The sequence below is a fragment of the Bos taurus genome, chromosome 1 (assembly GCF_002263795.3).
Source record: "Bos taurus isolate L1 Dominette 01449 registration number 42190680 breed Hereford chromosome 1, ARS-UCD2.0, whole genome shotgun sequence".
NCBI lineage: Eukaryota > Metazoa > Chordata > Mammalia > Artiodactyla > Bovidae > Bos > Bos taurus.
Window position 1 is genome coordinate 69,688,196 of NC_037328.1, and position 24,463 is coordinate 69,712,658.

Genomic DNA, 24,463 nt, shown 5'->3' on the forward strand with positions numbered 1-24,463 from the left:
GTATATGATACATAAAGTTTAAAACAAAACAAATACTGTGAAATATAAGTTAGTGAATTACTTTACCACAAGAATCTCTAATAAATTACTTTACCACAAGAACGCTGCCATACTTTGTTCTTTTTAAGTGACATAAGTCTTTATTCTAAATATATCTTCCAATTTATTTTGTCAAGAATATCTTGCTTTACAAAAATGAAAGAGAGCGGCACATGCCATTGAGAAGACAAGACTGAAGGCACACATGCTCAATCTCCCAGCCTTTTATTATATGTACACATAAAATACTCTTTCCATAGAGACCAGTATGACCAAGAACTTCACAGTAATATGAATGGGTCTCAGTAGAGTGGTTAACGTCTAATCTTTTTTTCAATCATACAAAAAATATTTTAGAAAAATTTTTGAAAAAGAAAAGGTTACCCATACATAGACCAACACAATTCTGAGTATATTTTTTTTAATTCATGTCTTTTCAAAGATTTTTGTGCTTAAATAAAATCTAAATCCTAAGAAAATATATTTTAAATCTAATTTATCAAAACATAAAACAAGTTTAAATCAGAGCTAGGTTTTAAAAGTAATGTTTGTTTATATTGATTCTCTTTTCCTCAACTCAAATGAGCATTTTTCAAGTCCTTCTGGGAAAGAATTAAAATGAGCGATGTTAACTGGACACAGAACCCCCACCCCACCTCCAATTTTTTTTAAAATGACAAAAGGACTTCTTAGCTTGAAGGAACCATCTTATGAAGATCTAAAATAGTTTGCACTGATGAAGCCACAGCCTAAGTAAACAGAAGGGTGTGACGAGAAGTCACACCCTTCACCTATTTGGAAAACCACTGTTTCTACTTTATTAGTCAACAAAATTTTACTAAATTCTTCTCCCCTACCCATAACCCCTCTGTAAGAGGTTAAAAATTAAAGACTTGTTACTTGTCCTTAAACAGTTTATAACATAATTGGGAAAACATGATACAAATATTACAAGGGAACAACTAACAAAACTATACCCAGCTCTGGTTTACTTTCACAACTTTATAACCCACTAGCTCTCTTCTTGAACTTTCCTCCAGTCAAATTGAAGAACCTACCATCCTCATGCTTTCCTACTTCTGCCTGTTTCATGCTGCTCCTTAAGTCCACTTCTGTGTGTTCAGATACTACGCCCCCCTCGAGGACCAACCCACCTGCTCTAGAATACGTTGCCCTATTCTCCCAGAGGAAAGGTATCTTTATCTTCTCTGTTGTTCAGTTGCTAAGTCCTGTCTGACTCTCTGTGACCTCCGGGACTGCAGCACACCAGGCTTCCCTGTCCTTCACTATCTCCCAGAATTTGCTCAAACTCAAGTGATGCTATCCAACCATCTCATCCTCTGTCGTCCCCTTCTCCTCCTGCCTTCAATCTTGACCAGCATCAGGGTCTTTTCCAATGAGCTGCCTCTTCGCATCACATGGCCAAAGTATTGGAGCTTTAGCTTTTGCATCAGTCCTTCCAATGGATATCCAGAGTTGATTTCCACGAGGACTGACTGGTTTGATCTCCTTGCAGTCCAAGGGACTCTCGAGGGTCTTTTCCAACACCACAGTTCAAAATTCTTTGACATTCAACCTTCTTTATGGTCCAGCTCTCATATCTGTACATGACTACTGGAAAAACCATAGCTTTGACTAGATGGATCTTTATCAGCAAAGAGATGTCTCTGCTTTTTTAATATGCTGTCTAGGTGTATCACAGCTTTTCTTCCAAGAACATCTTTTCATTTCATTAAATTATCATCAAATTATCTTCTTTAACTTTCCACAGAACTGTAGCTGTACCTTTCCTAAGGCACTCATTACTTTCATCTCAATAATTAGTCTACAACTCTACTCTTTTACTAAAGTTCTTTAGGTCAGAATCGGGGCCCAAATTATCTTTATGTAGCTCAAATTACTTAGGGCAATTTTTTAAGTGCCACATGAATGGCATAAAGGATTATTACAGAGGCTTGTTAGTGGAAAAAACCATTATCATGAACTGGCATGGTTTGGAAAAGTTTCTTGGAAGTGTCAGAATCTATGCTGAGCAGTCGTTAAAAGAGACTGTGTATATGTGATTAAAGCCAAGAAAAGAATATTTAGTGGGGAATAACAGAGCAAGTAAGGGTTTAGATATTATAAGATATACTGGAGAATCACAACAAACTGTGAAAAATGGGAATACCAAACCACCTGACCTGCCTCCTGAGAAATCTGTATGCAGGTCAAGAAGCAACAATTAGAACTGGACATGGAACAACAGACTGGTTCCCAATATAGGGAAAGGAGTACGTCAAGGCTGTATATTGCCACCTTGCTTTTTTAAGTTATATGCAGAGTACATTATGCGAAATGCCAGGCTGGATGAAGCACGAGCTGGAATCAAGATTGCCAGGAGAAATATCAGTAACCTGAGATATGAAGATGACACCACCCTTATGGCAGAAAGTGAAGAGGAACTAGAGAGTCTCTTGATGAAAGTGAAAGAGGAGAGTGAAAAACTTGGCTTAAAACTCAATATTCAAAAAAAGATCATGGCATCTGGTCCCATCACTTCATGGCAAAAAGATGGGGAAACAATGGAAACAGTGACAGACTATTTTTTGGGGCTCCAAAATCACTGCAGATGGTGACTGCAGCCATGAAATTAAAAGACACCTGCTCCTTGGAAGAAAAGCTATGACCAATCTAGACAGCATATTAAAAGGCAGAGACATAACTTTGCCAACAAAGGTCCGTCTAGTCAAAGCTATGGTTTTTCCAGTAGTCACGTATGGATGTGAGAGTTGGGACTGTGAAGAAAGCTGAGCGCAGAAAAATTGATGTGTTTGAACTGTGGTTTTGGAGAAGACTCTTGAGAGTCCCTTGGACAGCAAGGAAATCAAACCAGTCAATCCTCAAGGAAATCAGTCCTGAATATCACTGGAAGAACTGATGCTGAGGCTGAAACTCCAACACTTTGGCCACCTGATGCAAAGAACTGATTCACTGAAAAAGACCCTGATGCTCAGAAAGACTGAAGGCAGGAGGAGAAGGGGACGACAGAGGATGAGATGGTTGGATGACATCACCAACTCAATGGACATGAGTTTGAGCAAGTTCTGGGAGCTGGTGATGGACAAGGAGGCCTACCATGCTACAGTCCATGGGGTTGCAAAGAATTGGACACGACTGATCGACTGAACTGATACTGGAGAAATGGTGCCTAAGAAGAGACTTTAACTTGGCAATAAGTCAACTATTTGAAACTTTCAAGAATGCCAACTTCAGTAATTGCTATGGAGTTAACTAAATTTTAGGGCTGAAGGGACTTTGCAATGACTTCAAACTGTGCTCTTGGGAGCTCCACAGAGGCCCCCAAAGGCTAATGTGGCAAATGGCTCTAAGCTTCCACCCAGAATTCAGGAGGAAATAGCTCTACTTCTGTACACAGGGGGTCTGAGTAAGGACTCCAAGGGTTTAGAGACTAGAATGAAGAACCTAACACAACTAACCTCTACCAATTTACTTATCATTACAAAAACAAAGTCCAGAAAAGTTAAGGTATTTGTCCAACAAACGCTGGGAGAGAAGATCACTTACTTAGAACATTTCAAAGGGAAAGAAATGAGAAAAAGGAGGTGAGAATAGACAATCCATTCGAGATTAAGAATTGTTAAGGATGAGGAACTTAACTAAAACTGAAATGGACTATTATGGTGACTAATCAAAAGAACAAGATCTCAGAGGAACTAGGATGAAAAGGGAAAGTACAAGTATTATTTTTTAAAAAGTAAGAATAGATGCATATTTTGAAGTAAAAAGATGTATATGATAGAGCACATTAAAATCAGAAGTTGATTTAGATCATTTTTCAAAAGTGAGAGAGGATAAAGAGAAAATTAGTGAATGAATTAGAATTCAACTAATTCTCCATGAGAAGACTTTAATATTGTTAATAATGATATAACACCTCACACTGGTCAAAGCAGAAGGTAACACACTGATCCTAAAATTCAAATGGAAATGCAAGGGATTCAGAGCAGCTAAAGCAATTTTGAAAAAGAAAACTCAGATTTCCCAACTTCAAAACTTACAGCCAAAGGCCTAAGGAGACATACATATTAAATAACAGAACTGAGAGTCTAAAAATAATCTTTACATTTACAGTTAACCGACCTTTCATTATAGTTGCCAAGATACTTCAGTGGGGAAAAAGTCTTTTCAACAATAATACTGGGACAATTTGATACCCATATGCAAAAGAATGGGATTGGACCTCAACTTCGCATTGCATACAAAAATTAACTCAAAATAGATCATAGGCCTAAATGTGAAAACTATAACCATCAAACTCTTTAATATATGAATAAATCTTGACTTTAGATTATGTGGGCAATGATTTCTTAGATATCACACCAAAAGCATAAGCAACCAAACAAAAAATAAATAAAATATACCTCATCAAAATGAACCTTTGTTCTTCGAAGGACACTATCAAGAATGTGAACAGACAAAATGCTATGGTAGCTGCTGTGAGAATTAATCTGCCAAAATGTTAAACTTAGAATTACCATATAAGCCAACAGTTTTACTCCTAGGTACCAACCCAAAGAACTGAAAACAGGTATTCATTCAGAGATTTGTAAACCAAAACACATAACAGCATTATGCACAGCAAGCAAAAGACGGAAACAACCCAAGGGTCCACCAACAGATGAATGGATAAACAAAATGTGATACATACAGAAGATGGAATATTTTTCAGCCACAAAAAGAAATGAATTTCTGATACATGATATAACATGAATGAACCTTGAAGAAATCATACTAAGAGAAAGAAGCTAGACATAAAAAGAACAAATACTGAGTGATTCCATCTATAAGAAATACCTAGAATAGGCAAATTCACATGGATAGAAAGTAGAATAAAGGTTACCAGGGATTGGAAGAGAGAGGAAAGGAGGGTTATTGCTTAATGGCTACAAGTTTTTGTTTGTGTATAATTTTGTTACACAATGTCATAAATATACTTCATGCCACTACATTGCATAGTTAAAAATTATTAAAATGGTAAATTTAGTTACAGTTTTTTTTCTTATAAGGTGAAAAGACAACCCAGGAATGGGATAAAATATTTTCAAATCATGTTTCTGAAAAGGGATGTCTATCTAGTGTATTAAAAAAGCAACCTAAAAACCACTTATAACTCAACAGTAAAAAGACAAATTATCTAATTTAATAACAAGCAATGGATCTAAACAGACATTTCTCCAAAGAAAATACACAAATAACCAATAAGTACATAAAAAATGCTCAACATTCTTACTTATTATGAGTGTTGAGTGAAGTCACTCAGTTGTGTCCAACTCTTTGTGACCCTATGGTCTGTAGCCTACCAGGCTCCTCCATCCATGGGATTCTGCAGGCAAGAGTACTGGAGTGGGTTGCCATTTCCTTCTCCAGGGTATCCTCCCGACCCAGGTCTCCCGCATTGTAGGCAGACGCTTTACCGTCTGAGCCACCAGGGAAGTCCCTTCCTTACTTATTAGGGAAATGCAAATCAATATCACAATGAGATACCACTTCATACCCAACAGGACAATTACAGTAGAAAGGACAATAATAACAAGCGTTAGCACGGATGCAGAGAAATTGGAATTCTTATGCTTGGGTGGTAGGATTGTAAAGTGGTGCAGCATCTTTGGAAAACAATTTTGCAGATCCTTAACAGTTACCATACCATATAACTCAGCAATTCCACTCCAAAGCATACACCTAAGAGTACTAAAACATTATTTCCACACAAAAACAAATAAGTAAAAACAACCCAAATGTCCCTTAATAGAATAAATGAACAAAACATGGTATATTCATACATGGAACATCATTTAGCTATATAAAGGAATAGAAGTACATGTCGCAACATGAATGAACTTTTAAAACAGTATGCTAAGTGAAAGGAGTTAGGCAAACAAACCACCTACTGTATGATTCCATTCATATGAAATGTCCGTAACAGGGAAATCCATAGAAACAGAAAGTAGATTAAAGATTGCCTAGTGCTGGGAGGTATGGGTACAGGATTTTAGAATGGTGAAGGTTATTCTAACTTAGAATAGACTGTTAAGAGTCCTGTGACAGTTGTACAACTCTGTCAATATACTATAAACTACTGAACTGCACACTTTAAAGGGATGGGGTTTTTGACACTGTGAATTATATTTCAATAAAGTTGCAAATTTATATACTGCAAGTTAACACAACTGACATCATACAAAGTGAGTAAGATTATTTCTTCCCGCAAGGCGCAAACAATTGAATTCAAAATAAATTAACTGGAGAAAAATCATGCTTGAATTATTAACTATGTATTAGTACATGTTGGGTAGGAAATGGCAACCCCAGTAGGCTACAGTCCATGTGGCTACAAATAGTCGGACATGACTGAATGAGTGACACACACACACACACACACACATTAGTACATGATCAAGAATTAAAAGCTCATTTTACTAGAAGCAACATTAACAAACCTAAACAAAAAGGTACTAGAAACATTAATACCTTAAAAGAAATTTGTACAAATGTTCCCTTGTTGCTTAAAAAAAAACAAAAATCAAAACTAAAAAAACAAACAACTTTCATGGCCCCTTAAACAGAACAATTACAATGGCCAAGTCAGCCAGGATTAATGTAGACACAAATTTATCTTCCATAGTCATTTACTTTTTGAGTACTCACTTTTGATATACTTATTTCTAATCCTTTGTTTTCTCCTTTAATATTTTCCTTTTTCACTATATCATCTTTCTTCACATCTTTTTCTCCCATTCCCCCCTCCCTTCTTCTCTCACTTTTTAACTAGCTATTCCAGAAATAAGACTTTTTAAAATTTAAGTTTTGTCATTTAAGGATCCTTCTTTGTTTATGGATTAGATCACATACTTAAATGGTTCAAAAAAAACCACACAAAAACACAAAACAATACAGACAAGTATATGGGAAAAAGTTTTCTTCCTATCTTTGCCCCTCCATTGGTACCCACATTTACTTGTTGGGGCTCTGTTTCCTTCCAGTTTCTTGACCCAAGCATAAAGAAAAATAAGTACATATTCTTTTTATAATTTTTCTCTCTTTCCTATGTGTCTATAGCATATTTTATTGTGTTTAGAGATCTTGTCAGTAGAAAAAGAATTAGCTCATTTGTTCTGACAACTGATATATCTTTCACTGATGGACACACATTTAACCAGTCCCTATTATTTCCAAATATTTCCTATTATAAATGATATTGTAATAGATATCCTGTCAATATATTAATTCATACATTTACAGGTACATTTGTAGGGTAAATTCTCAGAAACAGAATTCCTGATCAAATAATAAAAATATCTGTGATTGTGAAATACACTGACAAGTTGGTCTCCATGGAGATATTAATGTATATTTCACCACCCATGTATGAGTGACTGTTTTCCTATAACCCTGCCATAAACTACTATGTTGTTAAACATCTTGATGACTTCAAATACATGAAAAAACAGTATTTCAGTATGAGGTTGACCATCTTATATGTCATTTTTCTATGAACTGTCTATATCTATCTTTCACCTTTTATTTTTTTAAACTAGGTTGCTGATCTTTCTTGTGATGATTTATAAGAGCTTTATTAAAGAGACTGGTCTTTTGATTGTATGAGTTCTACAACTATTTTCCATGGGTTTTTTTTGGTGCGTGATTCTTTGTGACCCTACGGACTGAGGCCACCAGGCTCCTCTGTCCATGGGACTCTCCAGGAAAGACTATACTGAAGTGGGTTGCCACGCCCTCCTCCAGAGGATCTTCCCCACCTAGGGATTGAACCCGCATCTCTCATGTCCCCTAAAATGGCAGGTAGGTTCTTTACCATTAGTGCCATCTTTACATAGATGAATTATCAAACATTTATTTTATGGATATTAAATTTTGAGTACTTTCAGAATTTTCCCGTTCCAATCTGTCCATATTTTTAATGACACATAGGTAGTTTCATCTTTTACATTAAATCTGATACATTTGGAGCTCATCCTGAGGTAGAATGTGATGGATAAAAGTCTGTCTTTCCAGATGGCTATCCTGGTTTTCCCACATAATTTACTGCAAGGTTCAGCTTTACTTGATCACTTTTTTATCATAATCATATACTAGTAAGTTCTATGGGTCTATTTCCAGACTTTATATTCTATTCTATCAGACTATTAATAAGCCAGAACCAACATATTTTAGTTTTTAAGACTTTATATACTTTATCATTTGGTAGGACTAATCACTCTACGTGCTTCAGTCCATGGGGTTGCAGAGTCGGACATGACTTAGTGAACAACAATCCCCCTCATTGTTCTTTTATTTTTGTCTGGTTTGTCGTATTTGTCCACTTTTCAAAACACTTCTGAATTAGCTGGTCTAATATCTGGGGTGAGAGGAAGGGACAGTTGCCTGAAATATTTAGGTTAACTTATGGAAAACTGATACACTTTATGAGCTTTATGAAGATGCCTCTTCTAACTGAAAAAAAGAAAGGGAAAGAAGTTTTGTTCTGTGTCCTCAACAGAGTTTTAATAATTTCCCAATATGGAACTTTCCACATTTCTTATTGTGATATTATAAAGGGTTATTTTCTTCCATTATATCTTCTACTGTGTGTGTTATTTACATACAAAGTATATGGTTTTTGGCAGTTTTAGTGAATTTGCTGGTGTACAGTCATTTTCGGTTGACTCTCATGGGTTTTCCAAGTTTACAATAATATTGTTTGCAGACAGTTATTTTTAAACTATAATATTTTTCTCTTGCTACTTCTGCTGGCTACTATTCTCAAATATTATGTTAAAAATAATGGTAATAATGTGCTCTGTATCTTCTTCCCAACTTTGGTACTTTCATATATCTCTTAAATAGAAATGAAAATAAAATGACTGGTAAATATTTCCTTAAGAAACATGAAAACACTTAAGTTAAATTTCTTTCCAGAGCCTCTCTACTGGAAAAGGAAGACAATCTATACAACACTTGAGTGACTTTAAGGTGAACAGGAAAGGTTTGTTTACATGAAAAATACTAAGAATTTTGTAAATACTGTTTGCAATTCAGGAAAGCAATAACATGGTGAAGAAGAAACAATCTCAAGCTGTTCTACTAATGATACTTTTCCAATACCCAAGGAGCCTGGAGTTTCATTTTTACCAGTTATCAATGAGACGACGTTGCAGTGTTTCCTTTTTTCCCACTGCAGTGTTTTTTCCTGGTAACTTGACACTGAGTTGTTTAAGGGCAAGAATTCTTACTTAAAATGTGTGTAAATATTAGGGAAAATTATATACAAGAAACTGATAAGGACATAAGTTTTATGAACAAAATACCTCACAATGACAATATATTAATCTGACTTTTGGTAGTTTCAACCAATCTGCTTTTTCCTCTTCAATCATTCTAATCTGGCTTCTGTACTTACTTTATCAAAATGGTTGTCGTAGATCACCTTCAGGTTAAATACAACCAAATCTTTTCAGTTATCATAGCAGACCTCTCAGCAGGATTCGATTCAGGTGATCCCTTTCTTTTTTCTTGATTTCTGTGACATTCATGCTCTTTCAACCTCTCTAACGGCTCCTTCTCAATCAAGGCTCTTTCTAGTTCACTCTCCTCCCTCCAACTATGAAATATTTTAGTTCTTTATGGCTTCCTTCTAAACTACCTGCTTTTCTCCTTCTATATACTTATCTTTGGCAAGAAGGGAAACTCATCTATTTCCACGGCTTTAATTACTCTCAACTCTGAGCTCCAGATCATCCATCCAAACTGCCTACACTTCCATGACACTCAGGGATCTCAAATGTATCGTATGTATCTCAAATGTATCACTAATGATCTTCAACCCACAGCTTAGTTCTTATCCAGACTCCCTCTTTGTATGAATTCTTACTCAAAATATGGATAAATATTAGGGAATTTCATCCACCTAGTTTTGCAAACCCGGAGGAGGCGATGGCACCCCACTCCAGTACACCTGCCTGGAAAATCCCATGGACAGAGAAGCCTAGTTGGCTGCAGTCCATGGGGTCACTAAGAGTTGGATACGACTGAGTGATTTCACTTTCACTTTTCACTTTCATGCACTGGAGAAGGAAATGGCAATCCACTCCAGTGTTCTTGCCTGGAGAATCCCAGGGACAGGGGAGCCTGGTGGGCTTCCGTCTATGGGGTCACACAGAGTCGGACACGACTGAAGTGACTTAGCAGCAGTAGCAGTTTACACAACTTTTCTCTTCAACCCCTCCGTATTCAACTGGTTAACACATTACTGACCTACTGATTCTACCTACTAAGTACCTGTCAAATCTGCCCAGTTCTTTCCGTTACTTTCCACTGTCATCACCCAAGTCCAAGATACTCTCATCTTCTGGCCTGGACTACTATCTAATATCCTCCTAACAACAGTCTCTTTGTGATTCACTCTTGTCTCTTTCCAATTCCACACCACAGCTAGATTTTATTAACATTAAGTACATGTGATCATGTATAAAGCCTACAGTTCCTAGGATCAATACACACACAAACACGCAGCACTCCATTCATTACCATCTGGTCCCTGTATCTTTCTCTGATCTTTCTTTACAATACTCCTCTTCACCTTCTGAGCTCTAACCAAAACCTTCTTTCAATTCCTAGTACTGTCATGCTTTTTCTTCTCCCAGGATCATTTTCTCTTATAACTCCTCCTGCAAACCAATTCATCATCATGATAGTCAATCTAAAGTGCTTTACACTCAAAAAATAGTACCTACTATTCTTAGTAATCAGAATGAAAATGGCAATCATTTTAATAATGAAGTCTTCATAAAGTCTAGGTCAAAATACTTAAATTATTTAGATATTATGACATCAAATATAATAATATAAAATACTATAATATTTAGGTATTATGATATCTATGACTATGTTCACATGGCCTAGTAATACATACTTGGTAACACAAGGGATTTTCTATCTTTAATAAGTCATAAAAGCAGAGAAAATAAAATTTACAAGTATAGCACATATTATACTAATCAAAAAAGATTATTCATTACTATGAGAACCACTATAAGTACTTAAGATTATAGATTCTAGAACCAGACTAGCTGGGTTTTAGTGCTATCTCAGGATTTCTTAACTGTGAGACACTGATCATGTTATTTAAATTCTTCTTAATATTCTCATCTGTAAAGTGAAAACATTAATAAAATACATATTGGAGCCAAATGTTAAATGAGATAACCTGTGTGAGTAACCAGTCTTTGCTTAAGAAAAATCTAGCAAATTTTAATAGCTCAATAAACATGAGCTATTAAACATATAACTTAAGAGGCTGATGTAAATGATTATCACTATATTAACACATTGATTACAGTTAAAATCCAGTGACTAGGCTACATATCCCAAATCAAAGTATCCTTAAGCTAGACAGACAATTCAGGAAAACAGGAAACAAGGAGGATTACTGAAATAATTATACAGAAACATAATCACACTCCCAGTAACTTGCTTTAAACTTCAGAGCATTTAAGAAATAAGAAGGTCACTTACTGCACAATTAAATTTATCTAACATTCTCAAAATGGCATACAACTATAAAGATGGAAAACACATTAGTGTTTGTCAGGAGTTAATTATGGAGGAGAGGGAGCGAAAGAAGTCGTGTGACTGTAAACAGACAGTACAAGGAAACTTTTTATAATAAGATGAAGGTACCAGTAAAATTTAAAAACAAATAAACACACAAACAAACAAACAGAAATAAGAATATCCTTGGCATATAGGAGGTCAGAAAGTTCATTTATCAGTCTAAGAAGAACCCATATACTATGCAGGAAACTATATATATATACATATATGTGTGTGTGTGTGTGTGTGTGTGTGTGTGTGTGTGTGTGTGTGTGTGTGTATGTACATATGTATGTATTTATTTTCTTGGTTATGCTGCATGGCATACATGGGATCTGAGTTCCCCAACTAGGGACCGAACCCATGACCCCTGCATTAGAAGCATGGAGTCAACCACTGGACTGCCAGGGAAGTCCCAGGAACTATAATTGATAGGAAATCATCTGAGACTAAAACCACAACCAATGAAGTACAAATTATGTTATTAAATAAAAACTGTGAAATTGCCACAGTAAAATGAAGCAATGTCAGTTAAACTGGTAAAAACCCAAAAGGGCTTAACTAGTAACAGTAGTAATTTTTGTGGGCAGCAAATTTTTTAAACCCACTTTTCAGGAAATACAGAACAATTTCAATGCCTGCCTTTTCAACTTTAGAAAGAAACTCTGGCAATGTTTGCCCTTTTTAAAATAACACACTGGGGTCACCATCTCCCCCCACAAAAGAAAACAATGAAAGAATTGTTTCATTTTTTTCTGGGCTTCTTTTCTTTGGTAAAGCAATGAAATTATACATTTACAGCGAAATTTCTTTAATGCTCTAGTTTTCTTAGAATTAAATAGCAAATGACAGGTGGGAAACTATGTTTTAGGCTACCATAGATTAGATTTTAGATTCCTTTTTTGTGACAAACAACACTAAAATAAAATTTAAAAAAAAATTATAAATTACCTCTATCTAGTAAGAGCAACATCCCTGATGCACTATACAAATTTTTAAAAATTTGCAAGTTGGTCTAGGAACTATTTGAAGAAAACAAAATCAAAACAACAAACACTGTCCTAATTCTGAAAATAAGTGAACATCATTTAAATATGGCAATTTCCACAGTTCATTTTCTGTCAGCCAATATACAACTTGTACTAATATATAAGCATATTAACACTAAGTAACTGATGTTCCAATGACAGCACCTAGAAAAACTTAAAGTAATATTAATTAACGATAAAGAAAAGGAAAGATATAAGCATCTAAATGCAGAGTTCCGAAGAATAGCAAAGAGAGATAAGAAAGTCTTCCTCAGTGATCAATGCAGGAAAATAGAGGATGACAAGAGAATGGGAAAGACTAGAGATCTCTTCATGAAAATTAGAGATACCAAGGGAACATTTCATGCAAAGATGGGCTCAATAAACGACAGAAATGGTATGGACCTAACAGAAGCAGAAGATATTAAGAAGAGGTGGCAAGAATACACAGAACTGTACAAAAAAGAGCTTCACGACCCAGATAATCATGATGGTGTGCTCACTCACCTAGAGCCAGACATCCTGGAATGGGAAGTCAAGTGGGCCTTAGGAAGCATCACTGCCAACAAAGCTAGTGGAGGTGATGGAATTCCAGTTGAGTTATTTCAAATCCTGAAAGATGATGCTGTGAAAGTGCTCCACTCAATATGCCAGCAAATTTGGAAAACTCAGCAGTGGCCACAGGACTGGAAAAGGTCAGTTTTCATTCCAATCCCAAAGAAAGGCAATGCCAAAGAATGCTCAAACTACCACACAATTGCACTCATCTTACACGCTAGTAAAGTAATGCTCAAAATTCTCCAAGCCAGGCTTCAGCAATATGTGAACCGTGAACTTCCTGATGTTCAAGCTGGTTTTAGAAAAGGCAGAGGAACAGAGATCAAATTGCCAATATCCGCTGGATCATGGAAAAAGCAAGAGAATTCCAGAAAAAGATCTATTTCTGCTTTATTGACTATGCCAAAGCCTTTGACTGTGTGGATCACAATAAACTGTGGAAAATTCTGAGAGAGATGGGAATACCAGACCACCTGATCTGCCTCTTGAGAAACCTGAATACACGTCAGGAAGCAACAGTTAAAACTGGACATGGAGCAACAGACTGGTTCCAAATAGGAAAAGGAATACGTCAAGGCTGTATATTGTTACACTGCTTATTTAACTTCTATGCAGAGTACATCATGAGAAATGCTGGGCTGAAAGAAGCACAAGCTGGAATCAAGATTGTCGGGAGAAATATCAATAACCTCAGATATGCAGATGACACCACCCTTATGGCAGAAAGTGAAGAGGAACTAAAAAGCCTCTTGATGAAAGTGAAAGAGGAGAGTGAAACAGTTGGCTTAAAGCTCAACATTCATAAAACTTAAGATCATGGCATCTGGTCCCATCACTTCATGGGAAATAGATGGAGAAACAGTGGAAACAGTGTCAGACTTTATTTTTCTGGGCTCGAAAATCACTCCAGATGGTGATTACAGCCATGAATTAAAAGATGCTTACTCCTTGGAAGGAAAGTTATGACCAACCTAGATAGCATATTCAAAAGCAGAGACATTACTTTGCCAACAAAGGTCTGTCTAGTCAAGGCTATCATTTTTCCAGTGGTCACGTATGGATGTGAGAGTTGGACTGTGAAGAGAGCTGAGCACCAAGGAATTGATGCTTTTGAAGTGTGGTGTTGGAGAAGACTCTTGAGAGTCCCTTGCCCTGCAAGGAGATCCAACCAGTCCATTCTAAAGGAGATCAGACCTGGGTGTTCATTGGAAGGACTGATGCTGAAGCTGAAACTCCAATACTTTGGCCACCTCACACGAAGAGTTGACTGACTTATTGGAAAAGACCCTGATGCTGGGAGGGATTGGGGGCAGGAGGAGAAGGAGATGACAGAGGATGAGTGGCTGGATGGCATCACTGACTCGATGGACATGAGTTTGGGTAAACTCCGGGAGTTGGTGATGGACAGGGAGGCCTGATATGCTGTGATTCATGGGGTCGCAAAGAGTCGGACACGACTGAGCGACTGAGCTGAACTGAACTGATCTGAACCATCCAAATGTGGCATATATTGTGTTCTTCAGTCGCTCAGTCGTGTCCAACTCTTTGCGACTGCATGGACTGCAGCAGGCCAGGCTTCCCTGTCTTTCATCATCTTCGAGAGCTTGTATATGTAACATATGTAACTACTTTTTATTTATTTAAAAAACTAATTTAGACTACCACACAAGTCTGTCTTCCACAGATGTGGTTAAAATTTTTTTAAATTAGTAAAATGGCAGGATATATATCTTCAATAAAAAGAAATTTAAGTTAGAGTCTCAAAATGTAAAACAGATTTAAAATAGCAGTGAGCTAACATTATCCTACTTACATTTTAAATTAGTCCATGTATTTTTGAACTTAATATAAATCCCTAATTTCTAGCTACTTCTTCAAAAAAGTGTTCTAGAAAAAAAGTTCAACAGTTAAGACTACATTAAGAATAGGGGGTTATCAAATCAATAGACTCTAACAGTTCAGTTCAGTCACTCAGTTGTGTCCGACTCTTTGTGACCCCACAAACCGTAGCACGCCAGGACTCCCTGTCCATCACCAACTCCTGGAGTCCACCCAAACCCATGTCCATTGAGTCGGTGATGCCATCCAGCCACCTCATCCTCTGTCGTCTCCTTCTCTTCCTGCCCTCAATCTTTCCCAGCATCGGGTCTTATTTCAAATGAGTCAGCTCTTCGCATCAGGCGGCCAAAATATTGGAGTTTCAGCTTCAACATCAGTCGTACCAATGAACACCCAGGACTGATCTCCTTTAGGATGGACTGGTTGGATCTCCTGGCAGTCCAAGGGACTCTCAAGAGTCTTCTCCAACACCACAGTTCAAAAGCATCAATTCCTTGGCGCTTGGCTTTCTTTATAGTCCAACTCTCACGTCCATACATGACCACTGGAAAAACCATAGCCTTGACTACACGGATCTTTGTTGACAAAGTAATGTCTCTGCTTTTCAATATGCCATCTAGGTTGGTCATAACTTTGAAGGAGCAAGAAATCTATTATAATTTCATGGCTGCAGTCACCATCTGCAGTGATTGTGGAGTCCAGAAAAATAAAGTCTGACACTGCTTCCCAATCTATTTGCCATGAAGTGATGGGACCCAATGCCATGATCTTAGTTTTCTGAATGCTGAGCTTTAAGCCAACTGTTTCACTCTCCTCCTTCACTTTCATCAAGAGGCTTTTTAGTTCCTCTTTGCTTTCTGCCATAAGGGTGGTGTCATCTGCATATCTGGGGTTATTGATATTTCTCCCGGCAATCTTGATTCCAGCTTGTGTTTCTTCCAGCCCAGCGTTTCTCATGATGTACTCTGCATATAAGTTAAATTAGCAAGGTGACAATATATATCCTTGACGTACTCCTTTTCCTATTTGGAACCGGTCTGTTGTTCCATGTCCAGTTCTAACTGTTGCTTCCTAACCTGCACACAGGTTTCTCAAGAGGCAGGTCAGGTGGTCTGGTATTCCCATCTCTTTCAGAATTTTCCACAGTTTATTGTGATCCACATAGTCAAAGGCTTTAGCATAGTCAATAAAGCAGAAATAGAAGTTTTTCTGGAACTGTCTTTTTGGACGATTCAGCGGATATTGGCAATTTGATCTCTGGTTCCTCTGCCTTTTCTAAAACCAGCTTGAACATCAGGAAGTTCACGGTTCACTTATTGCTGAAGCCTGGCTTGGAGAATTTTGAGCATTACTTTACTAGCATGTGAGATGAGTGCAATTGTGTGGTAGTTTGAGCATTCTTTGGCATTGCCTTTCTTGGGAGTGGGATGAAAACTGACCTTTTCCAGTCCTGTGGCCACTGCTGAGTTTTCCAAATTTGCTGGCATATTGAGTGCAGCACATTCACAGCATCATCTTTCAGGATTTGAAACAGCTCAACTAGGATTCCATCACCCCCACTAGCTTTGTTCATAGTGATGCTTCTTAAGGCCCAATTGACCTCACATTCCAGGATGTATGGCTTTAGATGAGTGATCACACCATCGTGATTATCTGGGTCATGAAGATCTTTTTGTACAATTCTTCGGTACACCTCTTCTTGCCACCTTTTCTTAATATCTTCTGCTTCTTTTAGGTCCATACCATTTCTGTCCTTTATCGAGCCCATCTTTGCATGCAATGTCTGACAGAATGTGGTACACTGGAGAAAGGAATGGCAAACCACTTAAGTATTCTTGCCTTGAGAACCCCATGAACAGTATGAAAAGGCAAAAAGATAGGACACTGAAAGATGAACTCGCCAGGTTGGTAGGTGCCCAATATGCTACTGGAGATCAGTGGAGAAATAACTCCAGAAAGAATGAAGGGATGGAGCAAAAGCAAAAACACCACCCAGTTGTGGATGGGACTGGTTTAAACAAGGTTCAATGCTGTAAAGAGCAATACTGCATAGGAACCTGGAATGTCAGGTCCATGAATCAAGGCAAATTGGACGTGGTCAAACAGGAGATGACACGAGTGAAAGTCAACAACATTCTAGGAATCACCAAACTAAGATGGACTGGAATGGGTGAATTTAACTCAGATGACCATTATATCTACTACTGTGGGCAGGAATCCCTTAGAAGAAATGGAGTAGCCATCATAGTCAACAAAGAGTCTGAAATGCAGTACCCGGATGTAATCTCAAAAACGACAGAATGATCTCTGTTCGTTTCCAAGGCAAACCATTCAATATCACAGTAATCCAAGTCTATGCCCCAACCAGTAACGCTGAAGATGCTGAAGTTGAACAGTTCTATGAAGACCTACAAGACCTTCTAGAACTAACACCCTAAAAAGATGTCCTTTTTATTATAGGGGACTGGAATGCAAAAGTAGGATGTCAAGAAATACCTGGAGTAACAGGCAAATTTGGCCTGGAGTACAGAATGAAGCAGGGCAAAGGCTAATAGAGTTCTGCCAAGAGAACACACTGGTCATAGCAAATACCCTCTTCCTACAACACAAAAGAAGACTCTACACATGGACATCACCAGATGGTCAACACCAAAATCAGATTGATTATATTCTTTGCAGCCAAAAATGGAGAAGCTCTATACAGTCAACAAAAACAAGACAGGGAGCTGACTGTGGCTCAGATCATGAACTTATTGCCAAATTAAGAATGAAATTGAAGAAAGTGGAGAAAACCACTAGACCATTCAGGTATGACTTAAATCAAATCCCTTATGACTATACAGTGGAAGTGAGAAATAGATTTAAAGGACTAGATCTGACAGAATGCCTGATGAACTATGGACAGACATTCGTGACATTGTACAGGAGACAGGAATCAAGACTATCCCCAAGAAAAAGAAATGCAAAAAAGCAAAATGGCTGTCTGAGGAGGCCTTACAAATAGCTGTGAAAAGAAGGAAGTGAAAAGCAAAGGAGAAAAGGAAAGATATGCCCATTTGAATGCAGAGTTCCAAAGAATAGCAAGAAGAGATAAGAAAGCCTTCCTCAATGATCAATGCAAAGAAATAAAGGAAAACAGTAGAATGGGAAAGACTAGAGATCTCTTCCAGAAAATTAAGAGATACAAAGGGAACATTTCATGCAAAGATGGCCTCAATAAAGGACAGAAATGGTAGTGACCTAACAGAAGCAGAAGATATTAAGAAGAGGTGGCAAGAATACACAGAACAGACTCTATACTGAATCCCTTATACCCCATCCCATAAAAGAAAGAAACTCATCATCAGTTTATTTTCTTTCTTATCTGTGGCACTGTCTTCATATAAGACTGCACTAATACATATTAGCTTTCATTCTTGCTTTGTTTTTTTTAATTAACTAGGGTATCAAAGAGTGAAGGACCATTCTCTCAACAAATAGTCTGTTCATCAATAAAATCCTTCTCATCAGAGCTAATCAAGATCCTTTAACTGTCTACCCACCCTTAACACTGTCTCTATTGTTCTGCCACAATACTGTGATTTGCTTTTTTATATTAACTGCAACCTACACTTTTACTTCACATACAAAAGTATTTGATAAGTACAGTGCATTAATAGATGCTTTAATTTGAACAAGGAACACAACAGAACTTTCACGCAAAGGATCCAGGTAGTCTGACTCAATCAGTGACAATTTCAATAGCTACCTTTTCTGAATTCAGTTGTCAGTTAAATAGCTAAAGAGAAGGAATAAGGACTACAGGTTCCAGGGACATGGTATGAAGTGGTCTGCTCCAAGCACTCTATTTTTTAAAGTGTCACCTTGCAGGTGAAATTGCATTCCAACCTAGAATATGTGTCTTATTTATGTCATTATTTTAAAATGTTATAGAGTACCTACTATATGCCAAACACATGCTGGGCACTCTTACATTTAAATCAACTCTGTTCTTGTCAAGTAAATTATCCTCATTTGGCAAGGCTAGGAAACTTCTGCCCAAAGTCAGGGTAATAATGAACCCTGGTGGCTCAATTTTAGCATCAAATTCATGTACCTCCTTACAGCAATCCCAAACTGTGGATCAATAAATACATCAAGTAGTAATCCGGGCTTTCATCAATTCATTTAGCAAGTACTAAGTGTCTGTCGGGAAATGTCCATGAAAATGATAGTAGTGTATCAGTTGAAACCTGTCTGCTTCCTTTTTTACATTATTTGATTATTTGATGAGTTTTCACAAAATAATACAACTCTGAAAACATTACTACAATAAGCATCATGAATTTACCTAAAACCACAGTTTCCTGTTGTTATACATAATCCCTTCCTCCTGCCCCTTGTCATTTCCTTCCCCATTCTCCAGGCAAACAATTATCTGCTCTGTCCCTATAGTTTATCTTAATTTTAAAAGGAGAGAAGACACTAAAGAGCCCTCATATACTCATCACTCAGTTTAAATAATTATCAGCACTAGGCAAATTTTGTTTCAACTAATTCTTTCTTTCCTCCCTTCTTACTATCAAGTGAACTTTTTATTGGAATATAATAACAGTGATACAGAAAAGCAAAGAAATCATAATCATAGTTCATTGAATTTTCACAAAACTTACTAATGCCTGTAACAAGCATCCATAATAAAGAAATACAACATTATCAGCATCTCCTAAGTACCTCATGAAACCTCACTTGGCCATTAACCTCTCAAAAATAACCACTATCCAACTTTCAACATCAATATTAGTTCTGCCTTAACTGCCTATTACGGAAATTTTAAAGCATATTTAAAAAATATACAGAAGATACTCTCACCATATTTTAAAAACAAATTTCTTGAAATGAAATATAACCTACACAAAAGTACACCAAGTAAAGATGCAGATTGATGAATTTTCTCAGAGTGAACACACCTGCGTAACAGGCACCCAAACAACAAATAGAACTTAAAAGAGTTACAGGCACTGAAGAGGCACTCCTACTCCTTCTCCATTAGTAATTACTGTGTTGATTTCTAACAGATAACACATTTTGCCTTGTTTATGAACTTCACACAAAGGGAGTCATATAGCACGTATTCTTTTGTGTCTGGCTTCTTTCAGTCAATGTTATGGTTTTAAGATTTATCTATTATGCTATGTCTAGCATTCTCTCATACGAATGTACTACAATTTATTTATTTAACTCTTGATGGAAATCTGGGTTGTTCCCAGTTTAGGGCTATTCATAACAATGCTGGCTTAACATTCTGTTACATGTCTCTTGATGCATATATATATATATATACACACTATATAGGCGTTAAACTACAAGTGAAAATGACTTATCAAGAGTTGTGCACATGCAGCCTTGGTAGACACTGTTTACTAAAAATGGACGTGCCAAGTTACACACCCACCAGCATAATATTCGCACTCCAATTGTATAAAGCTCCACAACCTTTAAAGTACAGTCATCCCTTAGTATCCAGTAACCAAGTAGTCCCTTGGACCCAGGAATCCCCATGGATACCAAAATCCCCCAGAAGCCAAATCTCAAACAGCAGATCATGTGGTATTTCTATTCTCTGGTTGGCTGTATCCATGGATGCAGAACTGCAGATACAGAGGGTCTACTGTACTTTATACCACCTGTATTTTTCATTTTAACCATTCTGAAGTATATGCAAGTGGTATCAAATTGTAATCTTAAGTAATTTTGCTGGTGGCTAATGAAACTGAGTACCCTTTCATATGTTCCTTGATCACTTAGGTATCCTTTTTTGGTGTATAAAGTATCTTTTCAAGCACTCTGCACTCTTTTCTACTAGTTTGTGTTTTTCTTAATAGATCAGTAGGAATTCTACACATAGTTATCAGACTTATTTTCACTTACTTAATGCTGTCTATAAGGAACAAAAGGTCTTAATGAACCCATTTTTTAATTTTCTATTATGACTAACACTATCTATATCCCAGTTAAGAAAGATTATATCCCACAAGTCTTTTTTTCATTTTTTTCTATGATATTTTCTGCTGATGTCTTCCATTTCACTAACCTCTTTTACTGCCTCTATTATTCCATTAAACCTATGTGCTATGTTCTCTATATCAATTACTCTATTTTTCAGTTCTAGAATTTTCATTTGCTTCTTTTTCACAGTTTACAATTCTTTAGTAAAATTCTCTTTTTCTCTATTTCCTATGCCTTTTCTATTATTTTTAAAACATATTAGTCACAGTTTAAATTTTAAAGCCCTTCTATGATACTTCTAAATCTGAGTCACCTTAGAGATGTTTTTCATTATCTTTTTTTCCTCTTGCCTTTCTATGATTCCATCCTAACACTTGGCATGCACTGTAATTTCTGACTGAATGCAAAACACTGGATGTAAAAAGTTGTGCAAACTCTGGATGATTTCTTCTTTTAAAGAGGGTTCACCCTCTTTCTGAACACATACTGGGGAGGATGATAACCTGAATCCCCAAATGGATTAAGCCAACCTGAGCCTGGGTTTTTTATATCAAACAAAGAATTATTTTTATAGCTAAAATTCAATACTTAGTGCAACAACTATATACTTTCACAATATAAGTTCTAAATTTTCATATAACCCATTCTCTCTGATATTATCAGGTCTATGAAGTTCATTATGTGCTTTTAGATTATGCATTATGAATGAGGGTCATTGCTAATTGAGAATGCATCATTAACTTAACATATAATGTGGTAATAGCATCTTAACTGTTGCAAGCAGAGCACAAATCTGACAAATTACATCCTATATAATTAAATATAAGTCACATACTAAAAATATTTTCTAAACAGGTAATTTATCTTCCATATAAATTATCTTCCATATCTTCCACTTAAATTATGTTGGTGCTTCAGGTTGGGTACTAACAATGATTTATGTGAAATAGTTTAAGCAATTTTTTTTAGATAACAGATGTTAGGTATGAATAGTTTATTATCTACTAAATGTAAAAATATTCACACTGTTCTTTGAAATATATACTATTAATAAAACTTATGCTCAATACTTAAGGCAGAAAAATAAAGTCTAATATTTCGGGCAAATTTTTGTTTTTGGATTTCTGCATATTTCAGAAAATACTTACATTAATGTAAACTCATTACCATTTCATTCTTTATTTTACAAAAGTTTGAAATAAGCTAATATTGAACATAAAAATACAATACTCAACGTGTTTGATCCTTAGGGAAATGCAAATTAAAACCATAATGAGATACTAGTACACACCTATTACAATGTCTAAAATAAAGAAATCTGACAATGTTAAGGGAATTCAATGACACAGATCTACTGGAACTCTAAGTCACTATGGGAATGCAAAATGGTACAATCACTTTGCAAAACAGTTCAGTGGTTTCTTATAAAATTAAACATTCACATACCATACCACCCAGCAAGTCCACTCTTAAGTTTCCCAAGCAACATAAAAATATGTTTGCAAAAACAGCTGTTCATGAATTTTTATAACAAATGTTTATGGAAACTTTATTCATAATCACCAAAAACTGGTAAAAACCCAAATATATCTCAACCGGGGGATGGATGAACTAACTGTGATACATATCCATACAACAGAATACTGATCAACAATAAAAAAAATTACTCATGCATCAACAATAGGAATGACTCAAATGCACTAGGATGAGTGGAAGAGGCCAGACTCAAAAGGCTACATACCGTGTGATTCAATTTATACGATATTCTGGAAGAGGAAAAACTAAGGAGACAGAAAAATATATCAGTATTTGCCAGAGGACAGGGGTAGGGGAGAGGCTGACTAAAAAATACAAAGAAATTTTGGGGAGTGATAAGACTGTTCTATATGTTGTAGTGGGTTACAAAAATGTGTATGCTTATCCTTTTACATATACAGTGTATGTATATACTAAAAGTATATACACGAAAAATAGTAAAGCTTATTGTATGTACATTGTCTCAATTTAAAACAATGAAAAAAAGTCTAAAGTTAACAAAACGTATATCCCTTAAAGATGAAAAAAATAATGGAAATTTAAACTATTTCATATGTATCCCTACACAAAATAATGGAAAATCTTCAGCTACTTTGCAAAATAAAATAAATCACTAGCAATCTATCTTCCTCCAAAAGATCAAAACTTTCTAATAAATCAATAGATACAATACTAGAAATTGATTAAAGTTCTCTTTGATTATTTCAATTTTCTCAATGCAATAGAAAGCAAGTAATCAGCTGAACATGAGAAAGTAGGAGAAAATGCAGATTTATAGAAAGGAGAAAGTAAAAATATGTTGAGGAAAGATTGGCAAGCATACAGCCGTAAGAAATTGAACAATAAATATTTTAGATTTTGAGGATCATACAATCTTTTTCACAATTACTCAACTTGGCTGTTATAGAGAGAAAATACCCATAGCCATTGGATAAAGGAATGGGTATGGCTATATTCCAATAAAATTTTAATTACACTAACAGGTAGCAGGAACTGGTCTATGAGCTGAAAAACGGACCCCAACTAGATGAGTGATAGAATGAATAGACTAAAGAAATAAATTTCAGTAGGCATTAAGGGCCCATTGAAAATTTAAAGTGCACCTAATTCAGCACAGCTTTCTGTTTTATTCTTGAGATGGAAAAAGTTACATTTTTCAAATGGGACTAGTAGTAGTGTTAGTCACTCAGTTGTGTCCGACTCTGCGATCCCATGGACTGTAGCCTGCCAGGCTCCTCTGTTCATGGAATTCTCCAGTCAAGAAAACTGGAGTGAGTTGGCATTCCCTTCTCCAGGGGATCCCTACCCAGGAATCAAACTGGGTCTCCCACACTGCAGGCAGATTCTTCACCACTGCACCGCTTGGGAAGTCCTAATATAAACAAAGAAACACAATAGAACAACCTAGGAAGATCAGACAGGACTTTTACAACCCAAAGACAGAGAAATCTGAGCTTCCCCCTAGAAGGTCTTGCTTAAGATTTTACCAAGCCAGCTTTTAATTTTTAACTGCATATGCATTAAAGAGCACCCTCAATATTTAGGGCAAGATTTAATTTCTCCAGTTAACTAGGCACTTGCAAGTATGAGCTCCATTCCTTACATCTTTCTACAAAGGAGCCACCATGATGTCTTTCAACTGAGCCCTGGGTATTTCTCGGTAAAAACCAAATCTGCCACCACCGGTGCCTTTCCATAGTAGGTATTTTCTCCGTATGTTTCAACCAAGCCCTGGGTCCCCCTTTCAGTGTCTTTCCAATGGTCTTTTCCAGTGTCTTTTCCAAAGACACAATACATCAAATTTAAAAGTTTCTGTACAACAAAGG

At 36.4% G+C, this 24,463-nt stretch overlaps 1 protein-coding gene across 13 annotated transcripts in view; it reads right to left on the reverse strand.

The window, feature by feature from the left end:
* The window catches only part of ZNF148 (zinc finger protein 148), a 146,598-nt gene that overhangs the window by 7,175 nt on the left and 114,960 nt on the right, over window positions 1-24,463 (reverse strand). Inside the window, exon 8 of one of the 13 annotated variants that reach the window (XM_059886240.1) lies at window positions 4-24,009. Within the exon in view, the coding sequence (XP_059742223.1) occupies window positions 23,951-24,009 (59 nt within the window). The 3' untranslated portion in view covers window positions 4-23,950. 13 annotated transcript variants of the gene reach the window in all.